The sequence below is a fragment of the Salmo salar genome, chromosome ssa27 (genome assembly GCF_905237065.1).
Source record: "Salmo salar chromosome ssa27, Ssal_v3.1, whole genome shotgun sequence".
Classification (NCBI taxonomy): domain Eukaryota; kingdom Metazoa; phylum Chordata; class Actinopteri; order Salmoniformes; family Salmonidae; genus Salmo; species Salmo salar.
The window spans coordinates 29,387,764-29,402,500 of record NC_059468.1 but is presented as its reverse complement, the minus strand read 5'-3'; the positions used below and the strand labels follow the sequence as shown (position 1 = coordinate 29,402,500).

Sequence of the window (14,737 nt, the reverse complement as noted above, 5' to 3'; positions counted from 1 at the left end):
AGATATAACGACGGAATTTATCGAACAAAAGGACCATTTATGATGTTTATGGGACATATTGGAGTGCCAACAGAAGAAGATGTTCAAAGGTAAGGCATGAATTTGATCGTTATTTCTGAGTTTGTGACGCGCCTGGCGGGTTGAATTATGATTGTCATGAGTTTGTTTGATGAGGTGCTGTCCTCAGATAATAGCATGGTTTGCTTTCACCGTAAAGCCTTTTTGAAATCTGACACGGTGGCTAGATTAACAAGAAGTTAAGCTTTTATTTGGTATATTGCACTTGTGAATGTATGAAAGTTAAATATTTGAAATATTTTTTTTTGAATTTCGCGCTCTGCCATTTTACCGGATGTTGTCTAATCGTAAAAGGATTTATATAATAAACCCCAGGAAGATAACGGAGATCCTTAATAAATACAAATCTAAATACACACAAAGAACACTCACATAACAAACACGCAGACTCACAAGTCCTTCTCCCCCCCCCCCCCCCCCCACACACACTAATAGCATACAAAGACTCAGTCACAGATACTGTACACAGGACATACACACTCACACAGAGAGGGGGAGTGGCAGGTGACAGATTCAGCCCTACAATGGAAACTGTGATCCACAGGTGGCCTGTTGGGATGGAATCAGCCAAGTAGCATTACAAAGTGTTCCAACAATGGACTCCATCTGCCTGCCTGTCTGCCTGTCTGCCTTTCTGTCCTCGGCCTACCTGCCCACCTATCCAACTGCCCCTCCCTCCCTTTCCTCCCGCTTCCCATTCCTCCCTCTCCCCCTTCCATTCCTCCCTCCCTCCCTCCCTCCCTCCCTCCCTCCCTCCCTCCCTCCCTCCCTCCCTCCCTCCCTCCCTCCCTCCCTCCCTCCCTCTATAGCCAGCACCATGTCTCACCCAGTATAGCCAGCACCATGCCGTCCTTCAGCACCTCCATGGACCCAGAGCAGACGAAGAAGATGGCCTGCAGGGCATCCCCCTGGCGCAGCAGGTACTCCCCGGGGGCGCAGAACGTGGTCTTGATGTGCAGGGACAGGGAGCGCAGGCACCCTCTGCTGGCCGAGGCAAACAGTGACAGCTCCAGGATCTCCTTGTTCAAGTGCATGGTGATGTCAGAGCGCAGCTCGTCTGGGAAGTCCTTCAGCAGCTATGCAGGGGGATGGTGGAAGGGAAAGAGAACAGAGAGAGAGAGAGAGAGAGGGAGGGGGAGGAAAAGAGAGAGAAAGAGAGAAAGAGAAAGAGAGAGTGTGAGAAAGCGAGAGAGACAGAGAGAAGGAGACAGAGAGATTGTTAGCCATGGCACGATTGCAGTTGACCGTAAACTGCTATCTTGGTCAGGACCCTCTCGAGAAAGAGATTATTCATCTCAAGGGACTTCCTGATTAAAAAAGGTTAAAAAAAGGTCAGCTAAATAAATACAATTTTAAAAGTGATGATGTCACCAAAAATCTGCATGTCTAAGGCCACTTTGAATAAAGGCACTTTGGTGAAAATATTGCAAGTGTTTGCAATAAGTTGTGCTGACTTTAGGTTGTGCTGCATGGAGTTAGTTGAACTTCTGACCCAGCACAACTGGGGGTATCTTAAACAAACATTATTGAAAGAAGGCATAATGATACAACAACACCACACACCAGCGCCTGTATTCATAAAGCATCTCAAAGTATGACTATCTACTCATCTAGGATCAGTGTTTCCTTACAGATTATATTGAATGGACAGGGTGAACCTGATTCTAGATCAGCCCCCCTACTTTGACCCTATATTGAGACCTCTGCCTCTGCCAACACACTATTGTTCCCACCAGGGGTGCCGTATGGGGGGGGGGGGGGATGATTCTAAGGGGGGCCCTAAAAAATGATTAGAACATTAGGTACATTTTTTTCAAGATTAAATTATTAACCTATCATCATTAATAAAATATTTTATTTACAATGTACTAATAAAACTAAATGAAATGGTTCGGTCCTGCCCCCAAACCGGGCGCTAACGGTACTTGCTAGCAGTGAATTGCGAGTGAGGAGTGGCGGTGGAGCATGGTGTCTCAGCTTCCTAAAGAGAAATCTGGCTTCCAAAAACGAAAAGAAAGAAAAGAAAGACAAGAGAGAGAAAAGAATGGGCGACAGTATGTCACTGAATTTTTCACAAAGGAAGTTGGGTGAGGTCCGTGAGTAGTGGAAATGAACCTGTTAGCTTAGTCCATAGTGAAATAGGCTACTTTTACTCTCCTAACATTAGTTACAATAACTGAGTGTTTCTGAGTGTTTACATTTCGCTCTCTTTTAGCCGCCATTTAATCAATGCAGGCAAACTTTTAGCCATCTATTCAAACTAAATCAGTTGTCCCTGCCGCTGCCTGGTGCCAGGCCCAACAGATGCAGCTTCAGGCTCAGCAGCCCTGTCTCCCCATCCCCATACCCCTGAACCAGCCCTGTCTCCCCATCCCCATACCCCTGAACCAGCCCTGTCTCCCCATCCCCATACCCCTGAACCAGCCCTGTCTCCCCATCCCCATACCCCTGAACCCGCCCTGTCTGCCCATCCCCATACCCCTGAACCAGCCCTGTCTCCCCATCCCCATACCCCTGAACCAGCCCTGTCTCCCCATCCCCATACCCCTGAACCAGCCCTGTCTCCCCATCCCCATACCCCTGAACCAGCCCTGTCTCCCCATCCCCATACCCCTGAACCAGCCCTGTCTCCCCATCCCCATACCCCTGAACCAGCCCTGTCTCCCCATCCCCATACCCCTGAACCAGCCCTGTCTCCCTATCCCCATACCCCTGAACCAGCCCTGTCTTCCCATCCCCATCCCCCTGAACCAGCCCTGTCTCCCCATCCCCATACCCCTGAACCAGCCCTGTCTCCCCATCCCGATACCCCTGAACCAGCCCTGTCTCCCCATCCCCATACCCCTGAACCAGCCCTGTCTCCCCATCCCCATACCCCTGAACCCGCCCTGTCTCCCCATCCCCATACCCCTGAACCAGCCCTGTCTCTCTATCCCCATACCCCTGAACCAGCCCTGTCTCCCCATACCCCTGAACCAGCCCTGTCTCCCTATCCCCATACCCCTGAACCAGCCCTGTCTCCCTATCCCCATACCCCTGAACCAGCCCTGTCTCTCTATCCCCATACCCCTGAACCAGCCCTGCCTCCCCATACCCCTGAACCAGCCCTGTCTCTCTATCCCCATACCCCTGAACCAGCCCTGTCTCCCCATACCCCTGAACCAGCCCTGTCTCCCTATCCCCATACCCCTGAACCAGCCCTGTCTCCCCATCTCCATACCCCTGAACCAGCCCTGTCTCCCCATACCCCTGAACCAGCCCTGTCTCCCTATCCCCATACCCCTGAACCAGCCCTGTCTCCCCATCTCCATCCCCCTGAACCAGCCCTGTCTCCCCATACCCCTGAACCAGCCCTGTCTCCCTATCCCCATACCCCTGAACCAGCCCTGTCTCCCCATCCCCATACCCCTGAACCAGCCCTGTCTCCCCATCCCCATACCCCTGAACCAGCCCTGTCTCCCTATCCCCATACCCCTGAACCAGCCCTGTCTTCCCATCCCCATCCCCCTGAACCAGCCCTGTCTCCCCATCCCCATACCCCTGAACCAGCCCTGTCTCCCCATCCCGATACCCCTGAACCAGCCCTGTCTCCCCATCCCCATACCCCTGAACCAGCCCTGTCTCCCCATCCCCATACCCCTGAACCCGCCCTGTCTCCCCATCCCCATACCCCTGAACCAGCCCTGTCTCTCTATCCCCATACCCCTGAACCAGCCCTGTCTCCCCATACCCCTGAACCAGCCCTGTCTCCCTATCCCCATACCCCTGAACCAGCCCTGTCTCTCTATCCCCATACCCCTGAACCAGCCCTGCCTCCCCATACCCCTGAACCAGCCCTGTCTCTCTATCCCCATACCCCTGAACCAGCCCTGTCTCCCCATACCCCTGAACCAGCCCTGTCTCCCTATCCCCATACCCCTGAACCAGCCCTGTCTCCCCATCTCCATACCCCTGAACCAGCCCTGTCTCCCCATACCCCTGAACCAGCCCTGTCTCCCTATCCCCATACCCCTGAACCAGCCCTGTCTCCCCATCTCCATCCCCCTGAACCAGCCCTGTCTCCCCATACCCCTGAACCAGCCCTGTCTCCCTATCCCCATACCCCTGAACCAGCCCTGTCTCCCCATCCCCATACCCCTGAACCAGCCCTGTCACCCCCCTCCCCATACCCCTGAACCAGCCCTGTCTCCCCATCCCCATACCCCTGAACCAGCCCTGTCTCCCCATCCCCATACCCCTGAACCAGCCCTGTCTCCCCATACCCCTGAACCAGCCCTCTCTCCCCATCCCCATACCCCTGAACCAGCCCTGTCTCCCCATCCCCATACCCCTGAACCAGCCCTGTCTCCCCATCCCCTGAACCAGCCCTGTCTCTCTATCCCCATACCCCTGAACCAGCCCTGTCTCCCCATCCCCATACCCCTGAACCAGCCCTGTCTCCCCATCCCCCTGAACCAGCCCTGTCTCTCTATCCCCATACCCCTGAACCAGCCCTGTCTCCCCATCCCCATACCCCTGAACCAGCCCTGTCTCCCTATCCCCATACCCCTGAACCAGCCCTGTCTCCCCATCCCCATACCCCTCAACCAGCCCTGTCTCCCCATCTCCATACCCCTGAACCAGCCCTGTCTCCCCATCCCCATACCCCTGAACCAGCCCTGTCTCTCTATCCCCATACCCCTGAACCAGCCCTACTCCCCATCCCCATACCCCTGAACCAGCCCTGTCTCCCCATCCCCATACCCCTGAATCAGCCCTGTCTCCCCATCCCCCTAACCCTGAACCAGCCCTGTCTCCCTATCCCCATACCCCTGAACCAGCCCTGTCTCCCTATCCCCATACCCCTGAACCAGCCCTGTCTCCCCATCCCCATACCCCTGAATCAGCCCTGTCTCCCCATACCCCTGAACCAGCCCTACTCCCAACTGAAGAAGGAGGTGAGCAGCATTGTGTTGAATGACATGTCAGTTGGCATAATTGCAGGTTCTGCAATGCATTGAGGACAGGAATGTGATTCTCCAGTCAGGAAAAATATCACTTGACACAGAGGCAGCCAATATCAGAGCCTTAAAGGAAGATATGCAGGCTCTTAGAGATGGATGGGAGTCTCTCCTGTCTGAGGCAACACTGATTGCTACGCAAATGGATGTTGCACCTCAATTTAGCAAGGAACACAGCCGCCAGAGGAAAGGTTCCAAGATTCCATGATGAGACCTCTCAAGAGGAGACAGCTCAGGACAGCGCAGCAACAGTGTTTTGGAACACAGTGTTTTTACTGCTATGGACAACATCATAAGTGACTTGGACACTAGGTTCCACACCACCGCAAAAACTGTAGAATAATTTTCTGCTGTTCTGAAAGTTGGGCAGATTAGTGAGGATAAAGGCCCTTCTGTGTGCCAACCACTGATCATGAAGTATTCCAGAGATCTTACACCTGAGTTTCATAATGAAGTAAGACACCTGAACACTGTATATGCTGCCACTTTCCCCCCTAACTTCTCCCCTCTTGGTCTCCTGAATGAAATTTGTAAGATGCAGCTGCAAAGCATTTTTGGAGAAGTGTGCATTGCTTAATGTATATTTTGCACACTGCTTGTGACTGTGGCTGTTGGCGAGAGCTTATAGTAAGATAAAACTGATAAAAAACTATTTGAGGTCCACTATGTGCCAGGACAGGCTTTGCAGTCTTTCCATGCTTTCCATTGAAAGTCAGTTAGCTAGAAAGCTGGACTTCAAAGACTTGATCAGTGACTTTACTAGCAATAAGGCTTGGCGCTGGCCGCTTGGTGAGTAAGGCTGAGCAAGGGCCAGTGATAACTGTTAAATGGCATGGCTATGGATGTTGGATCACTACACACATGATGCCCACAGGCTGAGAACAAGACTGAGAACAGACTGAGAACAAGATATATCTCAAAGTAATGGCTGGATTGCCATAAAATGTGTTGTTCACAATCAAGACCCCAAGTGGAAGAAACCTATTGTTTTGGTGACCTCTTGACCTTTCCTCTAGCGCCACCATCAGGCCTTTTCATTTCCATTTATTTTTCCATTTTCCATTTCCACTTTCACAGAAGCTTATTTTCTAGTTGGTATGTATACTTAGATCAAAAATCTGCTACTGATTGTATTATTTTGTTTGTTATATCATTCTATAGATTATAATGTTCATTTATTGTAATTGAAAAGGTTAATGTATATTTAAGTTAGATTTATTTTAATTTATACATTAATGTTAAGAGAATTTTCCCATTAAAATGGCATTTAGACTGTAAAAGATGGCCTTTAGCACATTTCTTATAGAGGGTATCAGTCTTGCATCAAATAGTGAATTCCACTGTATGCAGAATGTTGCATGCATGTCTGCACAGTGTTATATTTTCACAGCTCACTGTCAGTAAATATCGTACAGTAAATATTGGACTACAAGAGAGTTGCAAGCCTGCAAATGTAGCGTTATTCAAAGCTTTGAATGGGTTGATTGGGTTCTGGAGGTGTGTGGTTACAGCAATTTGGCAGAGTTGGTGTGTCCTGTGGTGGTGGGGCCCAATGTGATATCTTTTCATGGGGCCCAAAACCCCTGGCGGCGCGCCTGGTTCCCACAACAAAACACCAGCTTTTCATGGGGCCCAAAACCCCTGGCGGCGCGCCTGGTTCCCACAACAAAACACCAGCTTTTCATGGGGCCCAAAACCCCTGGCGGCGTGCCTGGTTCCCACCACAAAACACCAGCTTTTCATGGGGCCCAAAACCCCTGGCGGCGCACCTGGTTCCCACCACAAAACACCAGCTTTTCATGGGGCCCAAAACCCCTGGCGGCGCCCCTGGTTCCCACCACAAAACACCAGCTTTTCATGGGGCCCAAAACCCCTGGCGGCGCACCTGGTTCCCACCACAAAACACCAGCTTTTCATGGGGCCCAAAACCTCTGGCGGCCATTAATGTCCAACATCTAATCATCCCTGACACACAACATCTGTCAGTCTCTGTTTTAGCCAATAGCAGAAACGTGCTGAACAGAAAATATCAATGAGTCATCATGACAACAGAGGCCCACTTTAATCAACAGGCCTATCTATAATTCATACATCTGTGATTCATCTCCCTGCCCTATCTGAATGCTCTGTTCTGTTATGTGTTTGCTGTCTGCTCCAGAGGCATGATGGGCCACTGTCTCTCTCTTTGTCCTGCTCTGTATCTCAGTCTATCCATCTCTCATGCTCTCTCTCTCTCTCTCTCTGTCTCTCTTTCACCCCCCCTCTCTCTTTTTTATACTTTTTCAGCCAAACTTCTTCATGGTTTACACTCTCATCATCAAGCCCTTGATAGTTGAATCAGCTGTGATAGTGTCGGGCTGAAACAAAAACCTATAATAACACTCTCCCACAAAGGGTGTTCAGATTGCTCACCTCGTTGGAGTCAATGCCGTTGTTGACAGACCATGTGGTCTGGAAGTACTCCAGCATGCGCTGTTTGAGGCCCTGGGGCAGGTGGTGGACCCGGATGAAGTCCTTCAGGTCCTTGGTGCGGGTGTGGTACTGGGACCAGCGAGAGTACATCCTCTGAATAATGGCTGTCACATTACCAAACACCAGGGCGTGCATCAACGCTAGAGGGGAGGGATGGCGGGAAAGAGGGAGGGAGGGACAGACGGGCGTAGGGATTGGTGGGCAGGCAGGCCGAGGACAGACAGACAGACAGACAGACAGACAGACAGACAGACAGACAGACAGACAGACAGACAGACAGACAGACAGACAGACAGACAGACAGACAGACAGACAGACAGACAGACAGGAGGGAAGGAGGGAGGGAGGGAGGGTTGGAAAACAGGGTTTTGGTGGGGATGAATTAGGAGTTAGAGGGGCATGATATTGGGAGGTGGGTTTTGAGTTAGGGTGTGGGAGTAAAATTTAGTTTTGGGGGTCACATTTGGAGATGGATGGGCAAGATATTTAGAGGTGGGGCATGAGATTTAGAGGTGGGGTATGATATTTAGAGAAGAGGAAAAAATTCTGAGAAAGATTTACTAGAGGTTAATCATTCCATTTCCCCTTTACCCACACCAGGTCAACCTATGCTTCACTATACACACTACCTGGGCTGGCTAGGTGTTTGTTCCCATCTCACACACACTATGGGGAGATAGGAGAGATGTGGTGTATGGAACACACACATCCCTTACTTCTCTATTCTCCCTGTGTGTGTGTGTGTGTGTGTGTGTGTGTGTGTGTGTGTGTGTGTGTGTGTGTGTGTGTGTGTGTGTGTGTGTGTGTGTGTGTGTGTGTGTGTGTGTGTGTGTGTGTGTGTGTGTGTGTGTGTGTGTGTGTGTGTGATTGCCCCCAGGCAGTCGGGGACATTTAACTCAGCCAGGCTCATGAGCATTCAAAGGGAGAACACTTGCCACTGTGACCTCATTTAAACCCATCGCCCCAAAACCAGTTCACGTCTCCGGTTTGGACCAGATAAAACCAACTAGAACCAGTCCAAAGGACCAGCAGATCAGCCACCAGACCAGTCCTTATCACAGTAAAACTAGATAAAACCAGACAAAGCTAACATTATGAACATTGCCTGGTGTTCATAGATGTCATTCTGAATAGTTCTTACATGCATTAATTGTGATGTGCAGGTGTGTGTGCCCGTGTGTGTATGTCCGTGTGTGTGTGTGCCCGTGTGTGTGTGTGTGTGTGTGTGTGTGTGTGTGTGTGTGTGTGTGTGTGTGTGTGTGTGTGTGTGTGTGTGTGTGTGTGTGTGTGTGTGTGTGTGTGTATCTTCCCTACCTCCGATGAGCATGGTGCAGATGGAGAAGATCTTCTCAGCGTCGGTGTTGGCCGACACGTTGCCGAAGCCCACGCTGGTCAGACTGGACAGGGTGAAGTAGAGAGAAGCGATGTAGACACTCCTCAAAGAGGGACCGCTCAGCCCCGTCCCGTTCACCTCCCCAAGGGGGTCATAGGGAGACTCCAGACGCTTCCCCAACTCATGAAGCCAGCCTGGAGACAGAGAGGAGGGAGGGAAAGATGGGCTTTGTTCCAATTCTCTACCCTTCTCTCGCTCAAAGTGTACACTCGTACTCTCCGTCTCATGATTTAGAAGAAGTGTAAGGAATATGGTGGAAACCTCCTCCAGTCATGATTGTGAGGGGTGGAGAATCAGAACACAGCCATAGGCTTTGTCCAAAATGTCTTCATTTGCTCTAGATAGTGCACTACTTTTCACCAGAGCATTGCACTCTATAGGGTAGAGGTCTCCAAGAGGTCGATTGTGAGCTACCCAGAGCTCACAGCCCACCGATGAGAAACTCGCCAAACAATTATGCATGTATTTTTCACATGTTCCACCACAAACTGTCATAAACAAATCTCACATGTATCAGACACCTCAAGCTCCTGGCTACTATCAATCAAATCCACATTGACATTATCCTGCCCCTGGTTAGCCACAATTTACTTAAAAAGTAACACAATATCTGCCAATTAATTTCTAGCAATAACGCCCCTTTATGTCTGTTGATGCACACGTTTGTCATTTATTCACTTTGTTTCACCAGTTAGTGTTAATGACACAGTAACTGTCTTCTGGTTAAATAGAAAGACAAAAATAAATAAACACAAAATAAATAACGAATAAAAACGTTCCCCAAAACATTCATGATTATTTGTATCAATCGGGTGGGCTTTTGTTTTTTGCAAACTCTGTCATGACATATGCGTCAACAAAAACATAGCTAGTCCAGCACATTCCTCTCTCGCCAAAGAAGCATTTAAAGGGGTATTTCACTCAAAGATCAATTTTTTTTGATTTTTTTTTCCCAGCCCTCAAATTTTGTCTTCTGATGTTATTTTAAGAATTGACATGGACTCAGAACATCCAATGTCATTGTTTCTACATGAATAATTGTAATTTGAAGAGAGAAAATGGAACAAATCCCAAACCAGGAAAAAGTTTACCAAGAAAATCGGAATTCGGGAAAATACAAAGAGAGTGCCTATTTGAAAGCTAGGATTTTTTTTATCAGAAGCTCACAACATATTTAATCATTTAAAAGTAGCTCTCATGCTAGAAAAGGTTGGAGACCCATAATATATGAAATAGGGTGCCATTTCAGATTTACCCATAATAGTGATAGAGAGATTTAATCAGACGGACAAACTAAATGGTGGATTGTCATCATATCTCAGGCTGATTGATTTGTGTGGATAAGATAAAGATATGCAATAATGACTGTATAAAATAAATAATTCAAATACTGAGCTATATTGTATGCAAAGAAAATTGGGAAGCTATATTATTTTGTACTAATACAATTGCTCACAGAAAGAGATTTTGTTAAACAAGTAATACTTTTTTGCTCAAAAGGGTATGATTACGGATAAACCTGAATGAATCGCGAATAATGATGAGTGAGAAAATTACAGAGGGTCAAAGATCATATCTACATTAATGTGGATGCTACCATGATTACGGATAATCCTGAATTAATCATGAATAATGATGAATGAGAAAGTTATAGAGGGTCAAAGATCATACCTTAAACATGCTAACCTCCCATGTTATTGGTAATGGTGAGAGGTTAGCATGTCTTGGGGTTATGATCTTTGACCCGCTGTAACTTTTTCCTCATTATTCACGATCCATTCAGGATTATCCGTAATCATGGTTGCATCCACATTATGTACAAGTGTTTAAAAATATATTTTATTCTTATTTATTATAAAAGTGACTCCAAAATGTCACAAATTATTTCCCATTCTTTTTTTTTATAATATAATTTCAATAGTTTTTGCATAAAATATAGCTCAGTATTTTAATTATTTATTTTATTCAGTCATTTTTGCTCATCTTCAGCAAGGGTGTCAATCATTTCAGACCCCATGTATATACAGTATACCCTGAGTATACCAGACATTAAGAACACCTTCCTAATATTGAGTTACACCCCCATGGCTGGATGTCCTTTGGGTGGTGGACCATTCTTGATATACACAGGAAACTGTTGAGCGTGAAAAACTCAGCTGCGTTGCAGTTCTTGACACAAACCGATGCGCCTGTCGCAGTCCATGTGGGGTCAAATGACATTAGGAGGGCTAGCTCGGAACTGCTGAAAATGCATTTTAAAGAATTGATTCTTGCTCTGAAAGATTCCAAAAAGGGGCCAATTATTTCAGCCCTGGTACCATCACTGGGCCTTGGCTGTGAAAGATTCAGCAGGCTACTAGCATTAAACACTGGGCTAAAAGACAACTGTAGGTCTGTTGGCATAACTTTTATAGATAACTTTGACACCTTTTGGTCCATCCAAATCATCTTGGCTCCTGGACCCTGTCGGTGCATTTCAAGGCAGCGTTGAGACAATGACTTATCATTGACCCAAGACCTGCTCAGATAATCCTTACCATTATGTGGCTGAGTTGTCGTAGTGCTGCTGCAAATGTACATTGTCCCAGGGGCATTGGCAGTCATAATGTAAGTAACCTAATTTATGTACCTCTAACTCCCTTGAATGCTTCTGTCGATCCTACAGCTTTTGTATGCCGTAATTATGCGCCTATGAACATGGTTTAGCACTGGGGCGGAGTGCCCTAGTAGGAAATCCACTGTGTGCAGCTCACCCTGCACTATCAGCTCAAACATAAATACCATTGTCATGTCTAGCTCTGATAAGCCTCCCAATAAAGCAATAAAAACAATCAAGAATCCCAGAAAAGTGCTACAAATTGCCCACATTAACATACATAGCCTAAGAAACAAGGTTCATGAAATTGATAACTTGCTAGTAACAGATAACATTCATATACTGACTACCTCTGAAACTCACTTAGATAATACCTTTGATGATACAATGGTATGCAATACATGGTTTCAACATCTTCAGAAGATACAGGGTTGCCTATTGTGGAGGTGTTGCCGTGTATGTTCAGAGTCATATTCCTGTAAAGCTTAGAGACGATCTCATGTCAAACGGTGTTGAAGTAATATGGCTACAGGTTCACCTGCCTCACCTAAAGCTCTTTCTTGTAGGTAGCTGCTATAGACCAAGTGCTAACAGCCAGTATCTGGATAATATGTGTGAAATGCTTGATAATGTGTTTGATATCAACAGAGAGGTATATTTTCTGGGTGACCTAAATATTGACTGGCTTTCATCAAGCTGCCCACTCTTGAAAAAGCTTCAAACTGTAACCAGGTCCTGCAACCTGGTTCAGGTTATCAGTCAACCTACAGTACCAGGGTAGCTACAAACAGCACAGGAATGAAATCATCCATGTGGATTGATCACAACTTTACTAATGCTGCAAAAATCTGATGTAAAGAAGGATCCAAATCCATTGGATGTAGTGATTATAATATAGTAGCCATATCTAGGAAAACCAAGTTCCAAAGGCTGGACCTAATATAGTGTATAAGATGTCATACAATAACTTTTGCAGTGATTCCTATGTTGAAGATGTAAAGAATATTTGTCGGTCTGTAGTGTGTAATGAGGAGCAGTCAGACGCTGCACTTCACACATTTTTGAAATTGCTTACTTTAGTTAATAATAAGTATGCACCCATTAAGGCGACTGTAAAAACGGTTAAATCCCTGTGGATTGATAAGGAATGATAAAATTGTATGGTTGAGAGGGATGAGGCAAAAGGAATGGAAAATAAGTCTGGCTGCACAGCCGATTGGCAAACATACTGTACATTTAGAAATCATGTGACTAAACTGAAAAAATAAGAAGAAACTGTACTAAGAAACTAAGATAAATTACAGTGCATTCGGAAAGTATTCACATTTAGTTATATTACAGACTTATTCTAAAATTAATTTAAAAAAAAATCCTCATCAGTCTAAACACAATACCCCATAACGACAAAGCAAAACCAGGTTTTTAGAAATGTTTGCAAATGTATTAAATAGAAAAAACTGAAATATCACATTTACATAAGTATTCAGACCCTTTACTCAGTACTTTGTTGAAGCAACTTTGGCATCGAATACAGCCTCGAGTCTGCTTGGGTATGATGCTACAAGCTTGACACCTATATTTGGGGAGTTTCTCCCATTCTTTGCAGATCCTCTCAAGCTCTGACAGGTTGGATGGGGAGCATTGCAGCACAGCTATTTTCAGGTTTCTCCATAGATGTTCGATCGGGTTCAAGCCCGGGCTCTGGCTGGGCCACTCAAGAACATTCAGAGACTTGTCCCCGAAGCCACTCCTGCATTGTCTTGGCTGTGTGCTTAGGGTCATTGTCCTGTTGGAAGGTGAATCTTCACCCCAGTCTTGAGCGCTCTGGAGCAGGTTTTCATCAAGGATCTCTCTGTACTTTGCTCCATTCATCTTTCCCTCGATCCTGTCTAGTCTCCCATTCCCTGCCGCTGAAAAACATCCCCACAGCATGATGCTGCCACCATTCATCAGACCAGAGAATTTTATTTATCCTGGTCTGAGTGTCCTTTAGGTGCCTTTTGGCAAACTCCAAGCAGGCTGTTATGTGCCTTTTACTGAGGAGTGGCTTCCGTCTGGCCACTACCATAAAGGCCTGATTGGTGGAGTGCTGCAGAGATGGTTGTCCTTCTGGAAGGTTCTCCCATCCCCACAGAGGAACTCTGGAGCTCTTTCAGAGTGACCATCAGGTTCAATGGTCATCTCCCTGACCAAGGCCCTTCTCCCCGATTGTTCAGTTTGGCAGGGCGGCCAATTACCCTTCCCCAGATCTGTGCAATGATACAATCCTATCTCGGAGCTCTACGGACAATTCCTTTGACCTCATGGCTTGGTTTTTGCTCTGACATGCACTGTCAACTTTGGGACCTTATATAGACAGGTGTGTGCCTTTCCAAATCATGTCCAATAAATTGAATTTACCACAGGTGGACTCCAATCAAGTTGTAGTAACATCTCAAGGATGATCAATGGAAACAGGATGCAGCTGAGCTCAATTTTGAGTCTCATAGCAAAGGGTCTGAATACGTATGTAAATAAGGTATTTCTGTTCTTTATTTGTAATAAATGTGCAAACATTTCTAAAAACCTGTTTCCGCGTTGTCATTGTGGGGTATTGTGTGTAGATTGACATCTGTCACAGTCTTCTCCTTCATCTGGCGATATGTTTACATTTACATTTAAGTCATTTAGCAGACGCTCTTATCCAGAGCGACTTACAAATTGGTACATTCACCTTATGATATCCAGTGGAACAACCACTTTACAATAGTGCATCTAAGTCCTTTAAGGGGGGGGGTTAGAAGGATTACTTTAAAATCACTGTCAGAAAAAGTGGACCAATACGCAGCGGATTGCGTGCTCAACATCATTTTTAATAAATGATGATGTGCTCTGACAAAACAATAAACACGAATGAAACGGTGACAGTTTTACAGGCTATACATAAATCTAGCAGTGTAAAATAAACTACCCACAAAATAACCAAACCAAACACACACCTCTATATAGGACTCTCAATCAGAGGCAACTAGAAACACCTGCCTCCAATTGAGAGTCCAACACCCAATCCTAAACATAGAAAAACTAAACTAGACAGAACATAGAAATACATACACAACACAAACCCTGACAAGCCACGCCCTGACCAAAACTAATACAATTACTCCCTCTGCTGGTCAGAACGTGACAACATCTTTATTAATACATTTTAGGCTATAA

General features: G+C 46.5%; 1 protein-coding gene across 1 annotated transcript in view; it reads right to left on the bottom strand.

Annotated features, from left to right (window-relative positions):
• kcnh8 (potassium voltage-gated channel, subfamily H (eag-related), member 8) overlaps positions 1 to 14,737 on the bottom strand; it is a 76,877-nt gene that overhangs the window by 15,331 nt on the left and 46,809 nt on the right. The window contains exons 6-8 of the mRNA XM_045709610.1: positions 8,865 to 9,077; positions 7,491 to 7,690; positions 905 to 1,154 (exon numbers count right to left, since the gene is read on the bottom strand). Of these exons, the coding sequence (XP_045565566.1) occupies positions 905 to 1,154; positions 7,491 to 7,690; positions 8,865 to 9,077 (663 nt within the window). The remainder of the gene's footprint in view (positions 1 to 904; positions 1,155 to 7,490; positions 7,691 to 8,864; positions 9,078 to 14,737) is intronic.